The sequence below is a fragment of the Cavia porcellus genome, unplaced genomic scaffold, assembly GCF_034190915.1.
Source record: "Cavia porcellus strain 051 isolate PalLab524CR breed Dunkin Hartley unplaced genomic scaffold, mCavPor4.1 scaffold_17, whole genome shotgun sequence".
In the NCBI taxonomy this organism is placed as follows: domain Eukaryota; kingdom Metazoa; phylum Chordata; class Mammalia; order Rodentia; family Caviidae; genus Cavia; species Cavia porcellus.
In genome coordinates this window covers 72147592-72172481 of record NW_026947500.1, presented here as the reverse complement: position 1 = coordinate 72172481, position 24890 = coordinate 72147592, and the positions used below count along the sequence as shown (strand labels likewise).

The following is a 24890-nucleotide window of genomic DNA, read 5'->3' as shown; positions in this document are numbered from 1 at the left end:
CCGACTCTCGCATGGGCCCCAAAGACCCTGGTTGGCAGCCACCGTGGAACCCAGGGCCTTTGCTCTTTGCTTTCATGTTGAGACAAATCGCTCAGCTGCCCAGGCTGGACCTGAACTTGCTGTCCGCCTGCCTCAGCCTCCTGAGTGCTGGGATTATGTTAGGGTCCCCCATGCAGGGCGCCTCCCGGTTCAGCATCCTGCCCGCTTAGAGGTGGGTTCAGGGCTCGGTGCAGCCTGGCATCTGGTGTCTGAGTGGGCTCTGTGCCCCATCACTGAGCCCTGGATGAAGGACAGATCTGTCTGTGCTGCCCTGGAAGATTCTGGTGACGAGTGACGTCTGGCTGTCTGACGGAGTCCCACAGTGTGGCTCCTGGGCACGGCTGGGCTTGCGGCCACTGGGGACGCTGGGCTGTGTTCAGCTTCCTGAGTCCCCCGTGTGTGCAAAGGCCCTGAGGTTGCACAGCAAGACCCAGGGTGTGGGCGGCTGGGCCAGGAGCTCACTGGGGACTGCAGAAGGGGTAACAGTTGATTTGGAGGAACCTTTTGGAAGTTACTATCTAATTTCAGAGTATTTCTATAATCCCAAGAGGAAGCCCCACTCTGTGAGTGGTCACCCCCATGCCCTCCCAGCCCCGGCATCCACAAGTCCACTTCCTGTCCTGGTGGCTTCCTGTCCATGCAGCCCAGGCTGTGTGTGCTCTGTGTCTGGCATCTCCCTGAGCCATGCCCTCAAGAGCCCTCCATTCCATGGAGTGTCACGGTCTCCTTTTCCTAGCCAAGTAATATTCCAGATTCTGGCGAGACCACTCTGGTTCCATCCGTCTGTCCCTTGATGGACACCAGGTTGGTCCCCCACCTGGGGGTCCCCCACTGGGCTTCTGGTAATCATGCTGCGTGGACGTTGTTTGGGGCCTGCCGTGCTCTTGTCTGCCATGACACTAGGTCCATCCCAAGGACTCTGGCTGGCTTGGCACAGGACGCAGTGCCCACGTCCTCCTCTGTCTCCTCGCTGCCCTGCCGGGCACCATCTGGCTGCATGTGGGAATCAGGGTGGGACCAGGCCCCGCTGCTGCCGCTGTGTTCCGGGGACCCAGCCTGAGTGAGGCTGGGAGGGGCGGCTGCGGCTCAGACAAAGCCCGGCCTGCGTGGCCGCTGCCTGCAGGAGCCCCGTGTCTGCCTGTGTCTGCCCGATTGAAATGCAGACGGCAGATGAGAATTCCTGCTCCCTGCCCCTTCTTTCTTCTGGAGTTTAATGAATTCAGCAGTCGCAGGCCGCACCGTGAGAAAGTGGCTTTAGAGGTTTTTTTAAAGGTCTATTTTAATCTCCAGGCTCTCGCCTTGGCCTTTATCCCCAGGACGATTCCTGAAGCTTCACGGTCTGGGCCCGAAGCCCGTGTTTCTTCCTTATTCAGGAAGAGAATTTATAAAGCTTATTTCTTTTACAAGACAGATAACCATAAAAATAAACATGAAGGAAACAAAATTATGGTAATGAGACTTTGCTTGCCCGAGCTTGACTTGAGGTTGGGTTAGTTGTCTGTAAAAGAGGACGATCTTCCAGCCAGGCAATTTCATGCTTGGCCTCTATCATTGCTGTATAATATTCCATTTACTTGTAGTCTAGAGGCAGCTATTTTATGATAGGGCGATGTTTCAAAAACTCATTGACAATGTGAGTTGAAGATTCGTTTTTTTTAGTTTGTTAGTTTTTGGGGGGCGGGGAGGGGACAGGGTCTCTGTGTAGTTCAGGCCGGCTTTGAACTCACTGTGTTGCCCAGGCTGGTCCCACACGCACCAAGGACTTACTTCCTGCCTCCCTCAGCCTCCCGAGTGCTGGGATGCAGGGTGCGCCATGCCCAGCTCTCGTGGTCTTTAAATCACCTGCAGGTGACTTAGAAAACAGGCCACAATGTGAACGCTGTGGAGACAGGTGTTGCCTGGCTTTCTTTGGGGCATCGTGCTGAGGAGGAAAGTCCACACGTGTTCAGACGCAAGCTTTTAAGGAATAATTCTGACCTGAGCCAGGCTGTGTGGCGCAGTCCGATCCTCCCAGCACGTGGGAGGCTGAGGCAGGAGGACTGCAAATCTGAGGCCACCTGGACCACACAGGGAGACCCCGTCTCAGGAAACTTTTGATCCACTGTCAACTTGCAAATGCTGACTCCCCCGTTTGTGGCGAGGCTAATTCACCCCAAGTTCCCGGGTGCCCCTATCTTTGAGCAGCATTCACTGGTGATGGAATCCACAGCCTTTGCACTGAGCTGCATTCTCAGCCCTTTTTAATTTTTATTTTGAGACAGGGCGGTCTTAGGAAATCCCTAAGTTGCCCAGGCTGGGTTTAAAGCTGAGATCCTCCTGCCTCAGCTTCCCGGAGTTCTGGGATTAGCCCTCCTCCTCCTGGAATGCCCATTTGTGGACGCTTCCTCCTGAATGCCCCTTGTGGTCAGTTCCCCCTCCATGCCCAGGCCATGCCCAGGTGCCACGCTGCCCTGAGGGGTCCCACCCCACCCCGCGGCCCTCTGGTCTGCGACAGTTTCTGCTCGCGACCTCAGCTCGCTGGCTTCACAGAGCTGCTGTGTTTTGCTGGAACTCGAGCTGTGTCGCTGTCCCCTCCTCTTGGGGAGGAGGCCATGGAGAGGATGTGGGGTCCTTCTCCGCCCCTGGGTCATGGTGGTGGGGCCCAGGTCCTCCCTGGAAAGAGCCTGTGGCCGCCCCTGCCCGTCACTGTAGCCAGAACTCCAGGGGACCTGCTTACAGGAGTTTACTTGGCTCATGATTTTGGAGGGGTCAGTCCTGGGATGCTTTTGGGGAGAGGGTAACCATGGCGACAGCATGCGGCCTCGGGCAGAGGAGAGACTCCTCCCACAATCCCCTGCAAGGCCACGCCCACCCACCAAGACCACGCCCTGATGACCTCACCTCTCCCACTAGGCCCCGCCTCTTAAAGGTCCCACCGCCTCCCGATATTACCAAACCCGAGACCAAGCCTCCAACCCCTAGGCTGTTGGGGAACTCCTGGTACAACTGTCCCAGTCTCATTCACTTTCGTGATTACAAAATAGATCATAAAGGGATATCTGAGCTTGTGAGAATACTGTTCCCACCAATCCCTGTATTATTATCATTATTATTAGTATTTTCTTTGTTCCTTGTTTCCTCCCTTCCTTTTTGAAACACTTCACAGCCAGTTTATGCCAGGAGACACCTGTGCCTACCCTCATGACAGAACGTGGTTCAGCGTGGTGACGTGAACCGCTGTGATCCAAGAATTTGGGAGGCTGAGGCAGGAGGATCCCTCTAAGTTTGAGGCCACCCTGGGTTACATGGCTCCAGGCCCACCTGGACGACACAGGGAGACCCTGTGTCAAAAACAAAAGGAAACAAACAAACAGAAAACCAACCAAATAAACAAAAGATAAAGTGACTCAGCGGGGCGTGGTGGCACATTCCTGTAATCCTGGGAAGCTGAGGCAGAAGGGTCATAAAATTGGAGGCCATTCTGGGTGAGCAGAGTGAGAATCTGTCACCAAATAAAGAAAAAAGGGGGGGGGGCGGTAGCCCAGTGGTGAGTGCTTGCATAGTGTGTTTGAAGGATCACAATAAATGAATAAGTGATAGCTAAGAATTTTAAAAAGGAAGACTAAAAAACCACTGTTCGCCTTCAACAGCACAGCCCATTCACGAGATGCAAACTAAAACAACGCTGAGGCCCCACCTCAGCCAGGAAACCAGCCAGTAACAAATGCTGGCCGGGCTGTGGGAAGAAGGAGCCCTTCTCCGCCGTTGGTGGGGGTGCAGATTGGGGCAACCACTGTGGAAATCAGTGTGGAGACTCCTCAGAAAATCTAGGACTGGAGGTCTATTTGACTCAGCTACTCCCTTTCTGGGTATAAAAAACATCACCCACAGCGATACATGTGCACCCATGTTTATAGCAGCACAGTTTGTAGATCTGGGAAACAACCTAGACGTCCATCCGCTGAGGAGTGCATCTTTTTATACAATGGAGTATTACTCAGCCATAAAGAATGATAAACTGGACATTTTTATGGGTCAATGGATGTGCCTTAAAAATGTACTTATGGGGGCTGGGGATTTAGCTCAGCGGCATAAGCGCCTGCCTTGCAAGCAGGCAGTCGTGAGTTCGATCCCTGGTACCGATAAAAACGAAAAAGACAAAAAAAAAAAAATGTACTTATGCTGGCCCTGTGCTCAACCCTCAGTCCCGGTAGAAACACGAGCAGGATTGGGAGGGTGCCGGCCTTCAGGGGTGCGTGTGGATGAGTGTGGCCTGGGGCCCTGGTAACAAAATGACACAGCGTGACGGTTCCCTGTAGGCTGGGTTAGAGATGGCCCGCTTCTCCCAAGCGACTAATCCGGCGCCCCCTGACGCCATGAGCCGGTCGAACCATCCTTGACTTCCTCCACCTGGGCCTGCTCGGGGTGACACAGCACGCAGGCCCTAACCCGAGCCCCCCACCCCCACGCCCACCCCGCGTTGCACCCTCTGTCCACTTGGGAGCAAAGCTGCGTCTCTTCCCAGCATGCACCTCGCCTCCTGCGTCTGTCTCACCGCACTGGCCAGCGGCTCTGGAACAGGAGGCGACTGTGACGCTGGGCGTCGCTGACCTCGTTTCTTAGTGTGATGCCGTGAATCGGCCATCGGCTGGCTGCGCCTGAGGCCAGTGCTGCGCACACCAGCGGTTTAATAAAGTTTTATTGCAACGCAGCAGTGAGCACCGGCTTGACGATGGCTGCACGGTCGATCAGTCGCCTGCGAAGCCCGAGGGAGTCACACCTGGCCCAGTCCTTCTCCCTCCCTTTATATTTTTGTCTTTGAAGATTATATTCTATTGACTTATTTTATTTATGAGGTCATGTGGCCGTAGATCTGGGGCTTTAACTCGGATCTGCCTTCCTGTGGACTCTGTTATTCCAGGCGCACTGTGTTTCCGTGGCTCTAGCTTTGCAGTATGTTTAGACATGGGGAAGCATCTGGCTTCTGATCTGTTGCTTTTTTTCAATTATTTGGATTATGTGGATTCCCTACAATTCACATAAATTTGAGGGGTGGCTATTTCTGGGGAAAAATAGCCATTGTGTTTTCGTAGGGATCACACTGTACCACAAATGATGTATTGCTACATAGGTATGCATGTGCCTTTTATATCTTTATTCCCAGCTAACAAACATCTTCTGTATGTCTTTAAATGTTTAGTAAGGGCATTAATACTGTAACTTTCTCTCAAGGAATTTGAAGCAAAAAAAAAAAAAAATACTGTAACTTTCTTCCCAAACCTGTTTTCTTCCGTGTATTTATTTATGTATTTTTTTCCTGAGACAGGGTCTCACTATGCAGCTCAGGCTGCCCTTGAGCTCACAGTGACCCTCCTGCCTCAGCCTCCTGGGACTTGGGATTACGTGTGCCCACCTGGGCCCAATCGTGTCTCTGCGCCACACTAACAGTTCCCACAGGACCCCAGTGTTTCCTCTCCTCACGGCGCACCCTTCCCCTGCGGAGCGCCAGGGAGGCCGCCTGTGCCCGTGGCCGCCCCTCACGGCCCCTCCCTTGCGAGCTGGTTTCATTGCCTGCACACCTACGACCCAGCGCAGGACAGGCGGAGGCAGGCGGCCTGCAAGTCTGAGCTCAGCCTGGGCAACGTAGCATCGTAGGGAGGCCCAGCCTCAAAATGAAACCAGGAAGGGCCGGGTGTGAGGCTCAGTGCAAAGGCCCTGGGTTCCCATGCTGGCGCTCCAAAAATGAACAATGAAACAGTTTAGAATTCTGCATTGTGGGCGGGGACCTAGCTCAGTGAGAGTCCCTGCCTGGCAGCATGAGGTCGCTGGATCCCCCAGAAACTGCAATAGCTGTGCAGTCACCTGGCTCTGCTTTTGAGGCAGGGGCTCACCCTATAGCCCAGGCTGGCCTCAAACTCACAGCAATTCTCCCACCTCAGCCTCCTGAGTGCTGGGATGACAGGCGGGCGCCACTGCACTGGTCAAGCCGTTTTGCAGCTTGTACCCGTGGTCAGGGTGAAGGCTCGCTTCTGATGCATCTGCACGGTGCCCCTCCTGCCCCGTCCTCTGGGCAGCGTCCTCCGCCCTGCATGTGCAGACCCGAGGTGCACATGGGAGGCCGCTGCTCACAGCCGGTCCCCTCCCTGTGGACTCAGTTTCCCCGGGGCTCCAGAGTGCTCAGCACCGCTGAGCTCACGGATGCTAAGCGCCCCGCTCTCTGCTCAGGGTCCAGTGCGCACAAACGACTCCCCCAGAGCCAGCTCGGTCATCTCCCTTTAATACAAAGTCGGTTTATCTACATAGAGGTGGAAGCCACCCAGGGGTCCGCTGGGTGAGTGTCACAGCAATGCAGACCCGGCGGGATGGGCAGCCGGACCTGCGCTGGTGCCCACTGGTCCCCGCTATGCGGGGCAAAGGGCACAGTGGGGCCCTTGCATCCGCCCGGTGCCCTCCGGGTGCAGAGGGATGCTCGGGCTGCCATGGGGGGACGGGGCCCTGTCCCTGGAGGGTCTGAGCTAGCTGCTGTCCCCACCCTCAGGACTGTACTTGATATGTCTGAAAATTTAATAGAAAAAAAAAAGTCGGGGCAAAGGAAGAATACAAATAAGACAAGGAGGCCTCATTCTTACGCGGGCGGTGGGCGGGGTAGGCACAGCTTGCGATGCTGGGCAGGGAAACTGGGGAGCCAGCCTGAGTGGGGGTGGCCGCAGGCCTGGGTGCAGGCGTTCTCCGACTGACCAATCGATCACAAAGGTCATTTTCTACCGTGAAAAAATAGACTGTCTTTGAACAGAATATGAAAAGCAAAATTGTTCTTTTTCAAAGTCACTGACTGGCAAGTCTTTTTTTTTGTTTGTTTTTGTTTTTTCTTCTTTAAAAAAAAATGGAAAAAAATACACTATTTAAAAAAAAAAAGAAAAAAAAAAAAAAAGAAATGTCACCGGATACAGTTACACTGAAAGGTTGAAAAGAAAGCTGGGCTGCGCCCTCGCCCCCACGCTGGCCCGGCGCCCCAGGGAAGGAGGCTCCGGCAGGGCAAGGTCCCCGGCCGCACCCCACCCCCTGGGGTCTGGGGATCCCCGACTGCGTGCCGACCCCCCACCCCCACCCCAGTCTTGGTTTGGAATCGCAGGAAACGAGGAATGTTCCAAGTGTGTGACGGCGGAGGGCCGGCTCAGGTGGGGCGTCCGGAGGCCACCCGGCCCCGCAGCCCGGCAGCCCGTCCATCCGCCCGCCCGCCCGCCCGCCGGGCCTCGGCGGGACCTCATGGCTTATGTTGCATAGTGGTCGAAGCTGCCGAGGTACTCGAGCGACGCCTGGTAGCAGAAGTGGTGCTCGTCCTGCGGGCGAGCGGGCGAGGGGCCGTCAGGTCCCCCCCGTGCCCCCGTCAGGTCCCCCCCCGGCCCCCCGTCAGGTCCCCCCCCGGCCCCCCGTCAGGTCCCCCCCTGCCCCCCCGTCAGGTCCCCCCCCCTGCCCCCCCGTCAGGTCCCCCCCCTGCCCCCCCGTCAGGTTCCCCCCCCGGCCCCCCGTCAGGTCCCCCCCTGCCCCCCCGTCAGGTCCCCCCCCCTGCCCCCCCGTCAGGTCCCCCCCCGCCCCCCCGTCAGGTTCCCCCCCCTGCCCCCCCGTCAGGTCCCCCCTCTGTCCCCCGTCAGGTCCCCCCCTGTGCCCCCGGCACCCGCGGGCCCACCCGGGCGGCGCTGGTCTGACTGTGCGGAGCCCGCCGGGAGGCTGAGGCCGGGGGAGGCTGCTCCGGGAGGCCCGGGCTCAATCCCTGGACTACAACCCTCTCCGGCCAGCAGGGGGCAGCGCGGAGGCTGCAGCCGGAGGGGGACGCTGGGGCGGGTGCCCTACCTCCGTCTGCACCATGGCCGGCCGCTGGGTCCGCAGCATCTTCACGGTCTGGAAAATGTCCACCACGCCCTCGTAGCGCATGCGCTCCAGCACGATGCTCAGGGTGATGAACACGCCCGTCCTGCCCACGCCAGCGCTGCGGGAGGCGGAGTCTGAGGCCCGGCCCTGGCCACGCCCCGCCCCGGCCACACCCAGACTACAGCCTCCCAACTCCGCCCCCATCTCCGGCCCCGCCCACTCCGTGGTCCAGGCCACCTGCAGTGCACCGAGATGGGCCCGTCCTGGCCGAACTGCTCCTTGGTCTTGTGCACCTGGCCGATGAAGTCAATGAAGCCCTCGCCCGACTTGGGCACGCCCTGCTCCGGCCAGTCGGTGAACTGGAACTGCCGCACGGTGCGTGACTGGCCGTCCTGGGGGATGGAGGCCGGGCACTGTCACCTGCATGGTCAGCTCGGCCCGAAGACCCATTTACTGTCACCACGGCGACAGCCCCAGCCTTGTGCTTTACCGTCCAGCGACACCTGGTGCGAGGGACCTGCCAGCTCCAATGGCCGCTGCCCCACCCAGGGTCCCACCCAAGGTCCCTGCCTCCTCCTGTCCCTCACCCCACACAAGGGTCCCTGCCTCACGACCTCCGCATGGCATCCCCCACGCTGCCACCCCAAGCTGCAGGGTCTCCCCACCCTGTGGCCTGAGTCCTCCCTAAATCGGCCCCTCGGGCGGTCCCTGCTCCTCCACCCCATGGCACTTTCCTGCCTCAGCCTCCCAGACTGCTGGGATGGCAGGCGGGTGCTTCCACCACACCCAGCCTGTACCCGTGTCACCTTACCCCAAACATGGTGTGCTCCTGTCCCCACCCTCCCCCGTCACTGACCTCCCACAGCACCGCACCTGCAGCCTCCAGGGCCACGCTGGGAGTCATCATCACCACTCACCAGCAAGTGCCGCCCGGGTCCCCAGTGCCACCCCGCCGGTCCTCGGTCACTCACCCGGGCGTCGGTGACCTTGAACTCCCGGAGGATGTACTGTGGCATGTTGTACTCCGCCATAGGATCCACCACAAAGTACTGGTAACGGGCGGAGCGCTCGGCTGGCCAGTACTGGTGACACTTCTCCTGTCAGGGGGCGGGGGCCACAGTCAGCCTCTGCCCCATCCCAGGCCCAGCCCCAGCCTTGCCCCCCATGGCCCCCGCTCACCCGGCCCATCTCTCGAAGCTTAGTTAGCATCACCACGATGGTGGAATTGTTTTCCCATAGCATGCGCCAGAAGTCCTCTGTGGTCTCCGCCAGGGGGCCCTGGGTGGCGATGTAGGCCTTCTGCTGCCTGCAGGGGGAGGTGTGTGAGCCCAAGCCCGGTAGGGAGGTCTGGTGAACTGGGGCCACATCAAGACTCCTCAAAGGCTGCCACTGCACCAGCTATTTCTTCATAGTTCCACTGGGCTCATGAAGAATCCGATAGCCTCAGCAAAAGTTCATATGCCTTGAGGAAGCTACAGGTTGTTCCTGCCGTCTTCCTCCACCTCCCTCCCCTGCCACCGAGCTACTGCCAGTTATGTTCAAGCTCAAACTCAATCTTATCCTGCGGCTTTGCACGGACTGTTCCTTTTGCTTCAATACCCTTCCCTGGGTCAGAGGTTAACAATCCTGAGATACCCCCACTAGGGCCTGTGTCTGGGTACTGCAGAATCACTGCCCACTCCCTAGTTCCACGAGTGGACCCCAAGCCGCCTCGCAGCGGGACGTGACCGGTCCAAAAGAGCCCGTGAGACACAGCTGAAGCTGCCTCCTCGCCTGGGTCCACCAGGGTACGTGGGTGCACGCGCATGCGCAGCTCTCGTTCCCACCTGTAGCCGTCGATGAAACTGGCGTTGATGTAATCCGAGCCCTCCACACCTCGGATGGGCTGCAGACAGACGCGGGTGCTCTCATAGGGCATGATGTTCACCAGGCGGTTCTTGAACTTGTTGCAGGGCAGGTTGGCACTGATGAAGCGGGACGTGTGCGCCTTTGAGTTCGCCAGGCGCTGCAAGGGAGAGGGGCGGGGCGGGGGTCAGCGCGGGCGGGGCCTGAGCCAGAGGGGCGGGGCCAAAACCTTAACGGTGGTTACTGATAGGGTGTGGCCAGAGGCGTGATCACGGTGGGGTGGAGCCTGACCTGGGAGGGCGGGGCCAGCAATCAATACAAGGCCCTGTGGCACAGGGGTAGGGTTGCCGGTCAGGATGGGGCAGAGCCTGAGCCAAAGGGGGCGGGGCAACAGCCAGGAAGGGCGGGGCCCGAGCCAGAAGGGAGGGGCCAGGGGGCGGGGCCAGAGGGGCGGCGGCGCCACCTTGAACTCCAGCTCCATGCCGGTGACGTGCTCGCCGGGCTCCACCTGCGCCAGCTTCTGGATGTAGCTGTAGAGGCTGCGTGCGGGGACCTCGGTGTTGCCGCAGCCCACGGCCTCGAGCAGCGCCTCGTGGATGAAGCTGTACTGGTCCTCGGTCTGCACCATGTAGTTGCGCTGGGAGCGCATGAGTGTCACGTGGCCGTACACGTCCACCGTCTTCTCGGGCTTGATGCGCTCCAGCATGGCGTCGATGACGATGAAGCAGCCTGTGCGGCCCACGCCGGCGCTGCGGGGACAGTGGGTGAGCGGGGCTCAGGAGCTGCGGGCCAGGGGCGGTGTGTGTGCGGGGACGGGGACGGGGGCGGGGACCGGGCCGGGGGGCGACGCCACCCACACCTGCAGTGCACCACGATGGGGCCGGCGTCAGGCGGGTTGCAGGTCTTCACCCGGCGCAGGAAAGCCAGGAAGGGCGTCGGGTACTCGGGGACCCCGTGGTCCGGCCACGCCGTGAACTGGAACTGGCGGACCTCGCGCTTCTCGCTAGAGCCGTTCTGGGGACGCAGGGACGGCGCCGTCGCCACGTGGCCCCCAGCCCAGGGGCGGGGGATGCTCCGTGCGCATTTGGGTCTCCTGCCCAACCCGTCCCCAAACCCACTGGCTCAGCGGGTGGCAGCTGTCCTCTGAGGTGCTGTGGCCTGATCCTGGGAGTCACCTGTGCCGGCCCTCTCAGCCATACTCATCAGCCAACACCGTCCCTCTGCCCAAGTGGGACTCAGGTCCTCCCTCCTCAGCCTTCAGCCCTCCACAGCTCCCACCCCCTGGGCCAGAGCCCATGTCCTTCCTGCCACCTGCCCATCCCTTCTCTGCCCATCATCCCTCTGCTACAGCCACATGGCGTCTTCCTTGATGCGCCTGTACCTTGCCAGGCTCCATCCTGCCCCGGGACCTTTGCACGACTGCCCCCCCTTCTGTGTCCCCTCGCTCAGTCCTTAGCCCTTCGGGGCTGCTCCACACACGCTGCTTCTCTGCTGGTTTTTCTCCTTCCACACGTGGAAGTCACTGTCACCTCACTTATTTGTTGTCTGCCTTGTCCCTGCTGTGTCCTGGTGCCCAGAATGGGCTGTGACAAACAGCACGTCACCCCTGTGCATAAAGGGACTAGGGTTTCCTGCTGCCTCCTGTCCCCCCGCTCAGAGCTCTTGGTGCTTGGGCTGGACAGCTGTGTGATGCTGACAGCTGCCTGGGTGTCGGGGACACACAGGCAGCCCGTCCCCGCGGTGACAGACAGCCTGGATGGGGTGGCGGGTGGTGCAGCCATCAGTGAACTACAGTTCCTGGACACAGCGGGGTCCAGCCTGAGCCTCAGTTTCCCCCTCCAGGGGCAGGCTGCACACCCCGCTGCCCACCTTGTGCAAGGAGAAGGTCCTCACGCAGAAGGTGGCCAGCTCGATGGTGTCCAGCAGGGTGACCTGGATGAAGCCGTAGGTCTCCGTGCCTCGGTTGGGCCAGTACTGGTCACACTTTATCTGCACCGGGCAGGAGAAGGGGCGTCAGCCGGGGCCGGACTGGCTGGGGGCCGAGGGCCGAGGGCCGGGCCTCACCCGCGACTTCTCCTCCAGCCGCGTCATCATGACGATGGTGGCTGACCGCTGCTCCCACACCATCCGCCAGAAGTCCCCGAAAGTCTCCGGCAGGGGCCCCTGCGTGGCGATGTAGGCGTTCTGCCGCCGGTAGCCGTCCACGTAGTTGGCGTTGATGTAATCACTGCCCACGATGCCTGTGGCCGGGGCAAGAGGCCGCGCACCCGTGGGCCTTGTGGTCTCGGGGGGAAACAGCCCCGCATGCCCTGGAAGCTCCCCCGATGGCCCCAGACAGTCCCCAGGGCACTGAGGGCACGGGTCTCCGGCCATGGTGGAGCCGGCTTGCATGCTGCAGGGTGCGGGGCAGCCTTGGCCCCCGGGCACTGCATATTACTTCACTTGATTCCCTTTCCCAAAACCGACAACCAAAAATGTCCGCGGACCTTGCTAAACATCTCCCTCGGGCAGCAGATCTGCGCCAACCGAGAGGCCCTGCGACAGCACCGGGAGCGCGGTCAGGGACGCATCTAAAGACGCCAGTGGCCCTGGGCTGTGCCAGAACCAGGCCTCCTGGGCCCACGGCGCTGTCGGGGAGCCAGGACAGGCGGCAGGAGCCCGGCTTTGTGCACGCTACCTTCGATGGGCTGCAGGATAACTCGGGAGTGGTCGTAGGCGATGACGTTGGCGTAGCGGTTTTTGGGCTTGTTCACCTCCAGGTTGGAGTGCTCCCACGTGAACTGCTGCCCAGGGTCGATGGACTGTGGGGAGAAGGCGCGCTGAGCGGGTGGCCCTGGGCCGGGCCGGGTGGGCGTGGAGGGGGCGGAGGGCTCACCTCGTACTCCTGGGACAGCTTGAGGCTGTCGTTGGCTTTGAGGCGCTCCGTGTGCTCGGCCATGTCTGCGATGGGGATGGGCGGGTGGCTGAGCATACCTGCGGGGAGAGCAGAGCCCAGGCGCGGTCAGCAGGGCCCGGCCGAGCCGAGGGGCGCAGAGGGGCGCGGGGGGCTCGGTGTGAGTCTGCTGGGTGGGCGAGCTGCGGTTAGAGGGTGGCAGGGCGGGCTCAGCGGGTGGGGACCTCGGGGTGCAGCTCACAGTGGGGCCTGACAGGGTGCGCCCTGACCCCCCAGCCCAGCTAGGCGCAGGGTCTGAACCAGGGGCCCCAGGACGACGCTGATCTCCCAGTGCCTTGTGGCGAGAAGCAGACAGGGGCCCAGAAATGACAAGAGCGGTGTGGCGGGCGGTGCGGAGGGCACACTGTCCTGGGGTGCAGCTGGGGGCTGCCGCCCCTCTGCTGGGACCAGACACGGGCGTCCTCAGCTGTGAGTGGCCGCGCAAGAGCAGGGCCCGGCACGTGTGCCGATGGCTGTCCCCTTTACGTGCGCTGGGGCGCAGGACCAGGCTGAGCAGCCCAAGTCTGCACCTCCAGCGTGCGGGCAGGCGGGTGGGCACCCCTCAGCTGGGTCTGCCCAAGCCCCGCCGGCCCGGTCCTGGAGACCCTCGAGCCGGCCTTGGCGCCGCCCAGATTGCAGGGTCCTGGCTGCACCCGCTGCCTGAGCCCCGTCCCCACCCCTCCAGGTGCCAGCGGGGACAGGGGTGGGTGTGTGCGGACAGAGACGGGAGGCGGATGGAGACCGAGACAGAACCGGGCGGTGGGGGGAGCCAAGAGCAGACACAGGAACTAACTTTCCGAGTGAAACCCCGGCTCCCTGAGGGGGCTGCTGAGGCCCGAGTCTGCAGAGAAGCAAACAATAACACGTGAGCGCCCGCCGGCCGCCACCCCACCCTGGCGGCCACAGGCACGGAGGGCGAAGCCTGAGCCGGCGCTGGGCTCTGTGGGGCGTCCAGCGTGCGGCCCCTCCCGGCCCGCCAGGGCTGGGCTCCCCGAGGAGGCCACAGGAGCGGACCGGGAAGGTGGGGCGAGACGGGGGCAGGCGAGGACACCTGGGCCTCGCGGGAGCTGTGCGGCCAGCGGCCAGCGGCCAACACAGGTCGGGGAGCCTCGTCGGGATGGAGACAGAGCGCGGAGGAGGCCCGGTGCGGGTGGCCAGGAGAAGGCGGCCAGCAGTTACACATGAGCTATTTAGATGTGACACAGTGAGCCCGGAGACGCCACAGAGGAGGAGGACAGGACACAGCCGGGGTGGGGGAGACCCCGGGACCACAGCTGTCGGCTCAACACGAATGGCGGGGCCCTCGTTAGATGGCGACGGGAGAAAGACGGATGAGAGGAGGGGACAGGTGAGCCCCGAAGACGGCGGGTTAGGACAGACACACACACGCTCTCCCCAGCAAGCTGACAAAGACAGACGTGGGCCCAGCCAGGGCAGGGACAGGGACAGAAGACGCGGGGAGGCACGGAGGCCGGCGGTGGAGGCCGGGACCCAAGCCCCTGGGGCTGGAGAGGGGGCCCATGTGACCCCGCGGAGGCACAGGGGTGACCACGTTACACGGACGCCATTCTTGGTTAGAAGCAGCCAGCAAGAGCCCCCTGAGACAGACGGACGAGATCGGGGGTGCATGGACCGGGGACGGCAGGTGACTCCCCGACTGAGGGGCAGGAGGAGCTGGGGGGCCGGGGGACACATCCCTGAGGCCGGGCGGCCAGGGCAGGAGATGCGGGCGGTGGGGAGGGGCAGCGCCCTTGCAGAGGGCTCTGGACACAGCGCTGCTCTACGGAAGCTACGGCGCCCGACACCTTTTTTTTGTCTGTCTGTCTGCCCGCCTGCCCGCCTGCCCTTTAGGCTCCTGAAGGCAGCCCCAGGCCTGAAACCTAACTTTACAAAAGCCTTCACTGGCTGCGTGCGGGTGCCTAGAATCCCAGAGTGCAGGAGGCTGGGGGCCAGGAGGGCCCCAGTTCAGGGGCGCAGCTGGCAGCCTCTGTCCCCGACCTCCACCCGGCCCTGTCCCGGCTCCTGCCTGCAGGGCGCAGCACATACCTGGCGTCTGGAAGTTAATGCGCCTCATTTCCACGGGGTCCTTGGGGTGGTGCGGGGCCAGGTCGGCGTTGTTGAGCAGGCATTTGGTGCGGGGTTCGGAGTCCTTGCGTTTGCTTTGTGGGGGGCAAGAGGACGCTGTGCTAAGGGCCCGCGTGGGCACCAAGACCCACGCAGACGCACGCAGGGCTGGGGACGCGCACGCCGGCGGGGTGGGTTCTGGGGCAGGCACCGCCAGCCCCCCAGCCGCGGGCCGGGCCGGGCTTACCTGTCCGGCTTGCTGCAGCCGTGCAGAGCGGGGAGAAGGGAGAAACAGCTGGTGAGCCCGGCTGGGACCGGGCGGCTCTCCTCCCACAGGCCTCTCCGGCAGGACTGGGCACTGAAGGGGGCCTGAGGCCCTTCCCGCCCTCTGTACTTTAGGACTGGGCCTCGCTAAGTGGCTACGCCGCCCAGGCTTGTGTGAAACCAGCTTCTCCCGCCTCCTCGGCCTCCCGAGTGCTGGGGTCACGGCTGTGAGCCGCCACACCCGGCTCCGGCCGGGGCTGCCTGTCTTAACCACTCTGAGCCTGGTCGCTTTCCCACTTGGACACTCACTGGCGTGTGTCGGGGGGCAGGAGCCCCACTGCTACGAGGAAAGTAGACCCCGGCCTGCCCCCCCAGGCTGGGCCTCAGACGAGGGCCCAGACAGCTCTGGCCCCGATGCTGTGGGTGACCCGGGGGGTCCCCCCACTTCCCCGTCCCCCCACACCCAGGCTGGGGCTGAGTGCTCACTTCTTGTACAGCAGGATGGCGATGACGATGCAGATGATGAAGACCACGGCCAGCACCGGCCCGATCACCCAGATGAGCCCCTCCTCGCCGTCCACGATGGGCTGGGGGTCGGGGTTGTCCAGCTGGAAGGGGTCCGAGAAGGGGCTGGCCGCGAACGTCTGCAGACGCAGAAGAGGGGACTCGTGAGCGACCCCGTCCTGTGGAGCCTGCCCCAAACAGCCGCTGCCTGCCTCCCGCGCTCTCGGTCCTTGGGGGGTTCCCAAGGACTCCCAACGGCCCGGGTGGGGCCAGGCTTTGCTCCCCGCACTCCTTTCCCTGTCCTAGTGCTCTGAAGCTCTGCTTCTCCAGACGTTTTTTGTACATGCAAATCCTGGGCTGCCTTTTCTGGCTGAACTCCTACGTGTTCCTCAAAGCCCCAGCTGTAAGATCCCTTCCTCCAAGAACTTCCTTTCAGGACGCAGGGGCCACTCAGGACTTACGGGTTCACTCTTCTGCAGCACAGCAAGCACAAAAAGGACGTATCGGTGGCCAGGCTCCAGGCCCCGGTTGTCAAAGCCACCATACTGCTTCTGGTCCCCGGGACGGAAGACTTGGGGCAGGACTGAGAAGCGGGCGGCGATGTAGGGCCGGGGCACCTCCAGCTGGCGCGAGTGCCGCAGGCTCCTCCTCTGGAGCCTCGAGATGTCCTGGATGAGCTGCGGGGACAGAGGGGCAGGAGGCTCGGAGCTCGGCTGGAGCACGTGGGCCGCGGGTCTGGCAGGGCGGCCTCACCTCCTCCAGATCCATGTCCTCCGGGCTGCCCAGCGGGGTGAGGAACTGGCCTCCGCGAGACTTGCGCAGCGGCACCATCACGATGAAATAGTTCCTGTTAGCAGACGGCGGGGTCACGGGGTGGGGGGTTCTCGTGTCACCCCTAGACCCTAATTCAAGGCTTGATCACGTTGTATCTTCTGCCCAAAAGGCTTCTAGCTCACAAACTCCTACACATGCCTTAAACCCCAGCTTCAATGCCCACATTGCCTTGTTATCCTTAGTTCTGTTTGAACCAGGGTGTTCCCCCTGCCCTGCCAGGGACTCCCCAGTTCTGTCTCCCCTCTCCCGGGGACCCAGGGAAGCGGGGTGAGCGTACTGCACAGGCACGGGGCTCTGGCCATCAGGCAGGTACACAAAGATGTAGCCATCAGGGTCAGGCTTGGGGGAGACGCCCGGCTTGCCGCTGAGCATGTTGAAGGCCGTCCAGGCGGTGACCGTCTGCTGCAGGCCGCCCAGGCTGCTGCCGCGGTTGGTCAGCACGAAGTTGTAGAAGGTGTGGGGCTTGAGGTGCGTGATGAGCTTCTTGGTGGTACGGCCGTCCACGTCCAGGGTCAGCCCGTTGTACTGGATCTGTGGACGGGCCAGCTCAGGGGGGCCGGGGCGGGAGGCTGAGGGCCTGGTCCCCGCTGTGCCGTGCCCCCCTCGCCCCGCCCCGCCCCGGCTGAGCGCTGCAGGGGGCCGCACCTTGTAGGGTGTGGGCGAGTTGTAGTTGTCAGGAAATTCCCAGCTGAGCAGCACCGAGGTCTTCATGATCATCTTCACCTTGAAGTTCTTGGGGGAGACTGGGGGCAGCATCCGGGCGAGCGGGGGCAGGGAGAGAGCACAGGAGGGGGCCCGTGAGCACGGGGTGAGGGTGTCCGCGGCGCGGGGCGGCCCAGACGCTCCCTGTCACGGCTGTGCCCATGGCCTCCTTCCTGCCGGCCCTGGCCCTGGCCCTGGCCCTGGCCCTGGCCCTGGCCCGGCCCTGCCTGCCCTGGCCCGGGTCCCTGCTGTGGAAGACGGCGCAGGCTGCAGAGGAGGAGCAGGAGGAGGGAGAGGAGGAGGAGGAGGGGGAGATGGTGGCGGTGGGGCGGCGGTGCCACCACCAGGCAGGTCCCACCTTTGCCAATGCCGCAGGGAGCCTCGGGGTCCGGACTCTGCCTTGAGTGCCCGCCGGAAGCAAAAAGCGACACTTACCTGGCGGGGGGAAGGGGGGACTGGGGTGGGGTCCGGCTGGGGGCCCGGCGGGGGCGCCGCGCCTACCTTGGTCCCGCAGGAACGTGCGGTAGCGGACAGGGGGGCTGTAGGGGCCGGGGCCGCGGCGCGTGTGGGCTCGCACTTGCAGGTCATAGGCCGTGTCGGGCTTGAGGCCCCGCAGGGTGAGCGTGTTCTCGGCCCCGGGCTCGGCCGCCGCGGGCAGCTCTGTCTCTCGGGGGGGCCCTGGGGCGCCGGCCTCCCGCACGGCCACCGTGTACTTGACGATGGCCCCGTTGCGCTCGGCGGGCACGGGTGGCAGCCAGCGGAGCAGGACAGTGCCGGCTGAGGCGTTGCCAGCTGCCTCCAGGATCTGCGGGTGGCCGCGGGGCGCGTCCTCGGGGATGCTCAGGACCTCAGCCGCCTCCTCGCCCAGGCCGCCACGGCTGCGCGCTGCCAGCCGGAACACGTAGGTGGCCCCCTTGTGCACGCCCGCCGCCATGTAGTGGTCCTCGGAGGCCGGGAACTCCAGTGTGGCCAGTGGGGCACTGTCCTCCCGGCCGAACTGCAGGCGGTAGCCCAGCACTTGGTCCTCGGCGGGGACGCCGACCGGGGGCTCCCAGCGTGCCAGGAGGCTGCCCTCCGGGGTCTGCTGCACCGTGAGGGTGGGGCGGCCCAGCACTGAGGGACAGGGACAGGGTCAGGGACAGGGGTGGCAGCCACCCCGGGCCCCCTTTTTTCTTTTATAGATACGGTTGTGCCAGTTCCTGGGGCTGGGCTCGGGAAATTCTCCTGCCTCAGCTGCCCGAGGAGGCACCCCAGATGGGGACCGGAAGCCAGCACTGGGGATGGAGCCCAGGCAGGTGCTCCCCCAGCCCTGAAGACGCGGTCTTTCTGGGTGGCCCAGGCGGGCCTTGAGCTCCCTAGTGGGGGTCACACTTTCTGAACATGGGGTCAAAGGACCTGCAGGGGAAGCTGGGGCAGGTGTTCCAGGCAGAGAGGGGCAGCCGGGACCACGTCCCGGGGGTGGGACCACACCAGGCGTGCGTAGGCCCAGGGAAGGGGTGGCATTTGCTTCCCTGTCTGTTTAAGTGGCTCCTGGCTTCTGATCCATCCCAGGTGGGGGGACACAGGGGTGCCCCAAACTGTCCCTGCTCTGTGGCTCCCAGGCTGTGGGGACCGCCTGGGGCAGGGGTGCGTCTACAAGGCATGGCTCTGTGACGGCATCTCGCTGAGACACAGGCCTGATGGGGAAGGTGCAGGGGGCAGGAGGGGCCCTGGCAGAGGGACAGCCCTGCTGAGGCCCACAAAGGGCCGTGTTAGAAGGACGTATCTGGGGGAGGCTAAGGAGGGAAAGATGGGGAGATAAAGGATGCGGGGGGGGGGGGCATGCTGGGCCCTTGTAGGCAGCCCTGAGACCTGCGGTGTCACTGGTGCCCAGCCCGACCTGCCGTTTCCCCACACAGCTGGCCCTGAGGACTCTGGAAGGACCTCTGGTCCTCATGGGGCCAAAGCAGCTGCAGGCGGTGTGCAGCTTCGTACCTGCTCCCTTGGTCACCACCACCTTGGGTTTGCTGCGAGCACCATCGCCTTTCATGGTATAGGCAGCTACTGTGATGGAGTACGCGGTCTCGGGCTCGAGGTTTGTGATGACCATTTCCTGTGGGCCAGGGTGTGGTCAGTGGGGGCGGGACGGGTCCTGCCCACACTTTCCCCAGAAGGTCACGCGGGGAGGGCACAGGATCCAGCACACGAGTCCATGCAAAACCGCGGTGCACACCATGCTGGCGGGCGCATGCAGCCCGCACCAATGCCACTGGTGGGCGCCCCAGGCTGTCCTCCCCGAGGCCACCAGGGGGCGCCGTGAACACCACGCCCAGTCCCTCCCCCTCCGCCCTCCAGGGCTCCCACCGGGCCTGTGAGGTGGCCGCCCCGCCCCTCTCTCTCTACCTCTCACTCCCTCTGCTCCGGCCACACGGCCTGCTTGCTCCTGCACTACGCTGGGCTCTATCTGCCCCAGGGCCTTTGCATGGCTGTGCCCTCTGCTTCTACCCTTTGGTGTGCCGCAGATGCTATTCGCCCAGCTCAGGGGCCACCGGCTGCATTTTCGGGGGTTTTGCAAGCCAGCAGGAAACAGCGCTCACTAAAAATTCAACTGTAACAACTTAGGTTGGAGGCTGCAGATATTTAAATCCCCCTTTGTACTGATTTCACTGTACTCAATTCCCCAAGGGCTTTCTCCCTGCTGGCTCTGTGGGCTGGCAACAGGGACAGAACTGAGCTGCGGACAGCACAGATCACAGGGAGAGCGCACACTAGAAGTGGGGCGGGGCTGCAAGAGACCCTCCCTGCCCAGAAAGCTGGGTTTTTTTCGTTTCTTTTCTTTCCTTTAATTTTTCAGCACTGGCAATCAAACCCAGGCCCTTTGCACTGAACTCCATCCCCTGCCCTTTACGTTTTTTTTTTTTTTTTTTTTTTTCCGGTCTTTTTCCTTTTTATCGGTACCAGGGATCGAACTCAGGACTGCCTGCTTGCAAGGCAGGCGCTTATGCCGCTGAGCTAATCCCCAGCTCCTTTTCATGTTTTGAAACGGGGTCTCACTAAGTCACTATGTCTCCCAGGCTGGGTGCGAATTTGGGATTCTCCTGCCTGAGCTTCCCAGAGTGCTGGGACGACATGACAGCGTACACTGCCCGCAGAGCAGACTTTTAAACGCCTGCACCACAGCCCCATCCTACCCCTACGGCTGTGACCATCTAAGTATCTGCGTCCCCTCCGGCACCGCTGACCCCAGGATGGAGGTCAGCCATTGTCATCTGGCCCTCCTTGGCACCCAGCGTAAGGTCTCGTATACAGCTGGTGCTCAGTAAGCGCCGGGGTGACCTGGCCCTGCACACACAGCGCCCCGCCTCCCCAGTCTACGACCATGCACACGCACGGCATGCCGGGAGCTGGGGCAGGGTCGGGCACAGGGGGGGGCGGGGCGGGGTGCAGGAGCAGAGGGTCTCCACCCGACCCTGCATCGCTCCTCCCGGCTCTGGGGCTGGTGCCGAGCGCGCAGGTGGGCCTTCGCCCTGGACCCGGCATCCTCGGGGCCTCCTGGGGAGGAAGCCCCGCCGCGGGCAGCGGACCTGGCCGCGTAGGCGGTGACCCTGCTCTGCCCGAGCCGCTCAGGGACTTGGAGAGCGCACGGGGCGGGGCTGCAGGGCCAGCTTCTCCACCGGGGACCCCATCTCTAAAGGGCCGGAACTCGGGGAGCAGCCCGGCCGCGCACCGGGAAGGGCGCGCGGGCGGAGACCCTCTGCAAGGGGCGTGCGGAGGTCACACCACAGCGCGGCCCGCGGACAGCACCAGGAGCCCGGCGCGGGCGCTACTCACATATTCTGCAGTGTCGTCCATCTCCCACTGCGCGGGAGGCGGCGGGGAGAGAGGAGGGAGGTGAGCGCGGCTGGGGCGGCAGGGCAGGTGCGGGCGGTGCAGGCCGGCCCCGCCCGGCAGCCACGCCCACCCGGTAACCACGCCCACCCGGAGCCCCGCCCCCACCCTGCCCCGCCCACCTGGGCGTCGGCCAGCATCACATCCTTGATGCGCGGCGGCCCGCGGGCCTCGGCGCCCTCCATGCGCACGTAGTGGACCTGGTAGCCGCGGATCTGACCGTGGTGCCGGCCGGGCGCGGGCGAGCGCCACAGCACGCGGATGGCCGTGGCGTTGAGCGCCTCCGCCTCCACCTTCCGCGGCGGCGCGCTGGGCACTGGTGGGCAGGAGGGGGTGGCGGGGCGGTTACCGGGAGCCCCCCGCGGACCCCCACCCGGGAGGGGCCTGCAGCCAGCCACACCCTGCGCTTGGAGCTTCCCTTGCCTGCTCACCTGCGGGGAAACTGAGGTCCAGGGAGCTGACCCCAGTCAAGCTGGGGCTTGGACTAGGCAGCGGCCACCTGCTCCTAAGGGCTCTCCCTGCCACGCAGGTGGCCCACCCTGCTCGGGGGCTTTTTTCCACCTGCTCTGGGATCAGAACCGCCCTGTCCCCTGGGCTGTGGCCGGAAAGGGGCCGTTTCTTCCCGTGAGCCGAGTTCCTACCACAGGACTCCACACCAGGTCACTACCTCGGCTCACCAACTTCCTACCATGCAGTTAACTGGCCAGCACGGCCGGGGACACCGCGGCAATCCATGCCCTCCCCTCCCCAGAAAGCAGGTGGTCTCGCACCTCCAGTCCACCTCTTCCGGGCGGGGCGTCTCAGACCCTGGGGCCGCACACCCTGCGTTATCCCAAGAGTCTAAAGTGCAGGCTGCTGCGTCCAAGGATGGGAGAACCTGGTATCTGCCTGCATCCCGTTTCTATGGTTACCATGGCTGGACCAACACAGGAGGTGGCCAGCTGAGGCCCCAGGCACAAGGCTCTGGGGCCTGGAGACACAGGAGTGCCCAGGTCTAAACCATCAATTCCAAGTTCAAAGAGCCCAGCAGGCACTGTTTTGGGACGATGGCGGGTCCCGCCTTGTGGCCTCCAGCCCGGTGTTTTCCAGGTGGAAGGCGGGCTGAGGTCTTGCGGGGTCCCTGGGCTGGGCGGGCGGTGCTTACCGTCCTCCTCGGTGCGGATGACCACGGGCGAGCTCTCGGGCCCTGGCCCCACCTCTGTGTGAGCGACGGCAGTGATACGGTATTCAGTCCACTTCTCCAGGGCTTCCAGGAGGATCTGGGTGGTGGTCGGGGGGATGCCATTCACCTCCCTGGGTTCCGGGTCGTCCGAGCCCAGCGGTCGGTAGCGGACGCTGTAGCCCACTAGGGCCCCGTTGTGCGTGTCCGGCGGCGGCGGGCGCCAACTTACCAGAATGGCCGTGGAGCGCATGCTGGTACATTTAACGTCTTGAGGGGGGGCTGACGGTTCTATTGGAGGGGAGAACGTGGGGGGGGAGGTGGGATGGGCAGGGAGAGGGGGTGGGGGAACAAAAGATGGGAAGAGAAAATAAAAAAGAAGATGATAACAAACAAAACAGAACCAAACCAAAGAGAATTCGAACCCAAAAGAAGCGGGGGTTGGGGTGCACAACAACCAAAAGTGAGACGGGCGGGGGGGGGGGGTGGGGGGCTGGCCAAGAACCTGCGCTTTCCCTCCCTGCCGGGCGGGGCGGGCCCCGGTGCACAGCAGGCCTCGCAGAGCCTCGTCCCAGCGTCCATGCGGACTCACAGACTGAGAGCTCGCTCCCTACTGCTGCCGGCCGTGTGGGGGGCGCCGAGTGCTGCGGGAACAGTAGCGGCAGCCCCGCCTGTCGGGCGCCTACGGTGCCGGCCCCATCTGCCAGGAGCCTCGGAGCTACCCGCGAATGCACCCCTTTAGGGGACACCTACTATGTGCCAGGCACTTGCCGAGGGCTGCACAAAATACACAGAGGCATCCGTTTCCTGAATGGCTGTTACATGCCAGTTGCCACGTCAAGAACAGGAAGAGGCCACCTGTGTGGCACCTACTATGTGCCAGCCGTCAGCTCCCACGGGGAACAGCAATGGCGCCTGTCTACTGAGCACCCACTCAGTGCTCGCCACTCTTTAAGGGCTCTGGGGAGCATGAACGCCTCCACATGCCGGGTGCCTGCTGCGCACCACGCGCCGTGCCAAGGCCCACCGCGTGCTCACCCCAGCCGAGGGCTGCACTGAGTAACCCACTGAGGCCCACCGTGTGCTGCGCACTGTGCACGCACCACGGGCTTCACAGGGAGAATGGAAAAGCTTCTTTCCTGGCACCTCGTGTGGCCTGGGAACGTGTGCCAATGGGCCAGCCAAGAAAGCCCCACGACTGAGCACCTGCTGCGTGCCCGGCCTCATGCCAAGGGCTTCACAGCAAACAGAGCCATTTCGTGAGCACCTACTGAGTGCCAGCACGTCAAGGGCTTGTCCCTCGGCCCAGCTGGGCTGCACGTTGGCTCCTGCTGTGGGCGGGAGTCAGCACTGCTGCTCCGAGCCCCCCACGCACCGCAGCCATTACTGAGCCACGGCACTTCTCGTTTATTGAGCACCTACTATGGGCCTGGCATGGGAAGCACTCTCTCAGACAGACAGCAGCTGCCATTTATATAGCACCAATGGTGCCAGGCACTGCACAAGGAGCTCTTAGCAAGGACGGGAATATTCCCCACAGGAAGCATCTACCATGTGCCAGTCATCAGTGGTGCCACGGGCTTTAATACAAAAGCACAAGTGACTTCCACGTCCGGAGCACCCAACATGTGCCCAGTGCCATGCCTGGAGCTTTACGGGACAATAGTAACAGCCCAGGCCAGGCACCGTGCCAAGGAACCTTCCTAGAAAGGCCAATGGTCTGCACTTGTGGAGCAGGTACCTACTGTGTGCACACTGAGGGCTCTGCAGGTAGTAAGCGCACCCTTGGAGCAGGAGCTGTGCACGCTGCACACGCAGGCCCTTCCAGATGCAGAGCCTGCCTGAGCACCTGCTGTGTACCTCACCCCAGGCCGGCACCTCCATTGTCCGTGTCACTGTTAGGTGCTTGCTGCACACCCGGATTGTACCCGGGTTCGCACAGCAAAACAGCGGCACCCATGTTTCTGGAACCTGCTGTGCCCGGCCCCAGGTCCGGCTCTCTGCCGACGGCCAGCAGCCCCTATTTACTGAGAGCTGACTGCGCTGCACGCTCCGTCCTGCAGCCCACACTGCCCCTCCTGTGTGCTGCACAGTATGCTGAGGGCTTTGTGGGCCATCAGCTGGCGATCTCCTGTGTACTGGGCACTGACATGCGGCCAGTGCTGGCCCTGGGGACCCGGTGCCCACTCTCTCACGGTGCCCTTCACGGATTCAAGGTCTCCCTGGCTGTGTCGGGGTGCAGTGCCCCCCGAGAGCTTTCTACGCATCGTCCTGTTTTAGCCCCACCCCGTGTGACAGGTGGGGAAGCCTGGGCAGACCGAAGCCCAGTGTTGGGCTCTCTGCTGTCCCTGGTCTGTCTGCTCGGTGCTGCCCCCCTCCCCCTGGTTTTGGGGTGGGGTGCTGGAGATTGGACCCAGCACCTTTGCACTGAGCCCCCTCCGGGCCCTTTTACTTTTTGTTCTGAGGTAGGGGCTCTGTAAATTGTCCAGGCTGGTCTTGCCTCCTCCTGCCTCAGCCTCCCAGAGTGCTGGGCTGACAGCCCATGTTTACTGAGTGATTACTGAGCACTGGGCTCCGGGGCCAGAGACACCTGGCGCCTGTCCTCAGAGACCCTGGGAATTCCCGGCCACCACCATGGCTCACTTCAGCTACAACGAGCGTGGGGCATTGGGTCAGGGGCTCCCCCTTTCTTGACCAGCCACCCAACCAAAAGTGCCCAGTGGGAAATCAGGCAGGAGCGGAAAAACCAACCAGGGAATGTGCCAGAAGGATGGATGTGCTGAGAGAGGGGAAGGAGAAACAAAACTAAAACAGTAACAAAATCAGAGACAG

General features: G+C 62.9%; 1 protein-coding gene across 16 annotated transcripts in view; it reads right to left on the bottom strand.

The window, feature by feature from the left end:
- Positions 1 to 6279: 6279 nt before the first annotated feature.
- Ptprs (protein tyrosine phosphatase receptor type S) overlaps positions 6280 to 24890 on the bottom strand; it is a 64359-nt gene continuing 45748 nt past the window's right edge. For 2 of the 16 annotated variants that reach the window (XM_063229145.1, XM_063229154.1), the window contains exons 11-35: positions 22044 to 22349; positions 21022 to 21215; positions 20843 to 20869; positions 19007 to 19124; positions 17534 to 18145; positions 16976 to 17073; positions 16608 to 16861; positions 16250 to 16343; positions 15958 to 16173; positions 15479 to 15636; positions 14976 to 14987; positions 14711 to 14823; positions 13458 to 13505; positions 12608 to 12705; positions 12410 to 12533; positions 11797 to 11972; positions 11602 to 11721; positions 10592 to 10746; positions 10196 to 10481; positions 9714 to 9892; positions 9067 to 9193; positions 8859 to 8984; positions 8125 to 8279; positions 7870 to 8005; positions 6280 to 7358 (exon numbers count right to left, since the gene is read on the bottom strand). In XM_063229145.1, the coding sequence (XP_063085215.1) occupies positions 7290 to 7358; positions 7870 to 8005; positions 8125 to 8279; positions 8859 to 8984; positions 9067 to 9193; positions 9714 to 9892; positions 10196 to 10481; positions 10592 to 10746; positions 11602 to 11721; positions 11797 to 11972; positions 12410 to 12533; positions 12608 to 12705; positions 13458 to 13505; positions 14711 to 14823; positions 14976 to 14987; positions 15479 to 15636; positions 15958 to 16173; positions 16250 to 16343; positions 16608 to 16861; positions 16976 to 17073; positions 17534 to 18145; positions 19007 to 19124; positions 20843 to 20869; positions 21022 to 21215; positions 22044 to 22349 (4001 nt within the window). In that variant the 3' untranslated portion in view covers positions 6280 to 7289. The remainder of the gene's footprint in view (positions 7359 to 7869; positions 8006 to 8124; positions 8280 to 8858; positions 8985 to 9066; positions 9194 to 9713; positions 9893 to 10195; positions 10482 to 10591; positions 10747 to 11601; positions 11722 to 11796; positions 11973 to 12409; positions 12534 to 12607; positions 12706 to 13457; positions 13506 to 14710; positions 14824 to 14975; positions 14988 to 15478; positions 15637 to 15957; positions 16174 to 16249; positions 16344 to 16607; positions 16862 to 16975; positions 17074 to 17533; positions 18146 to 19006; positions 19125 to 20842; positions 20870 to 21021; positions 21216 to 22043; positions 22350 to 24890) is intronic. The other 14 variants (XM_063229150.1, XM_063229146.1, XM_063229143.1 and 11 more) reach the window with 14 other exon arrangements.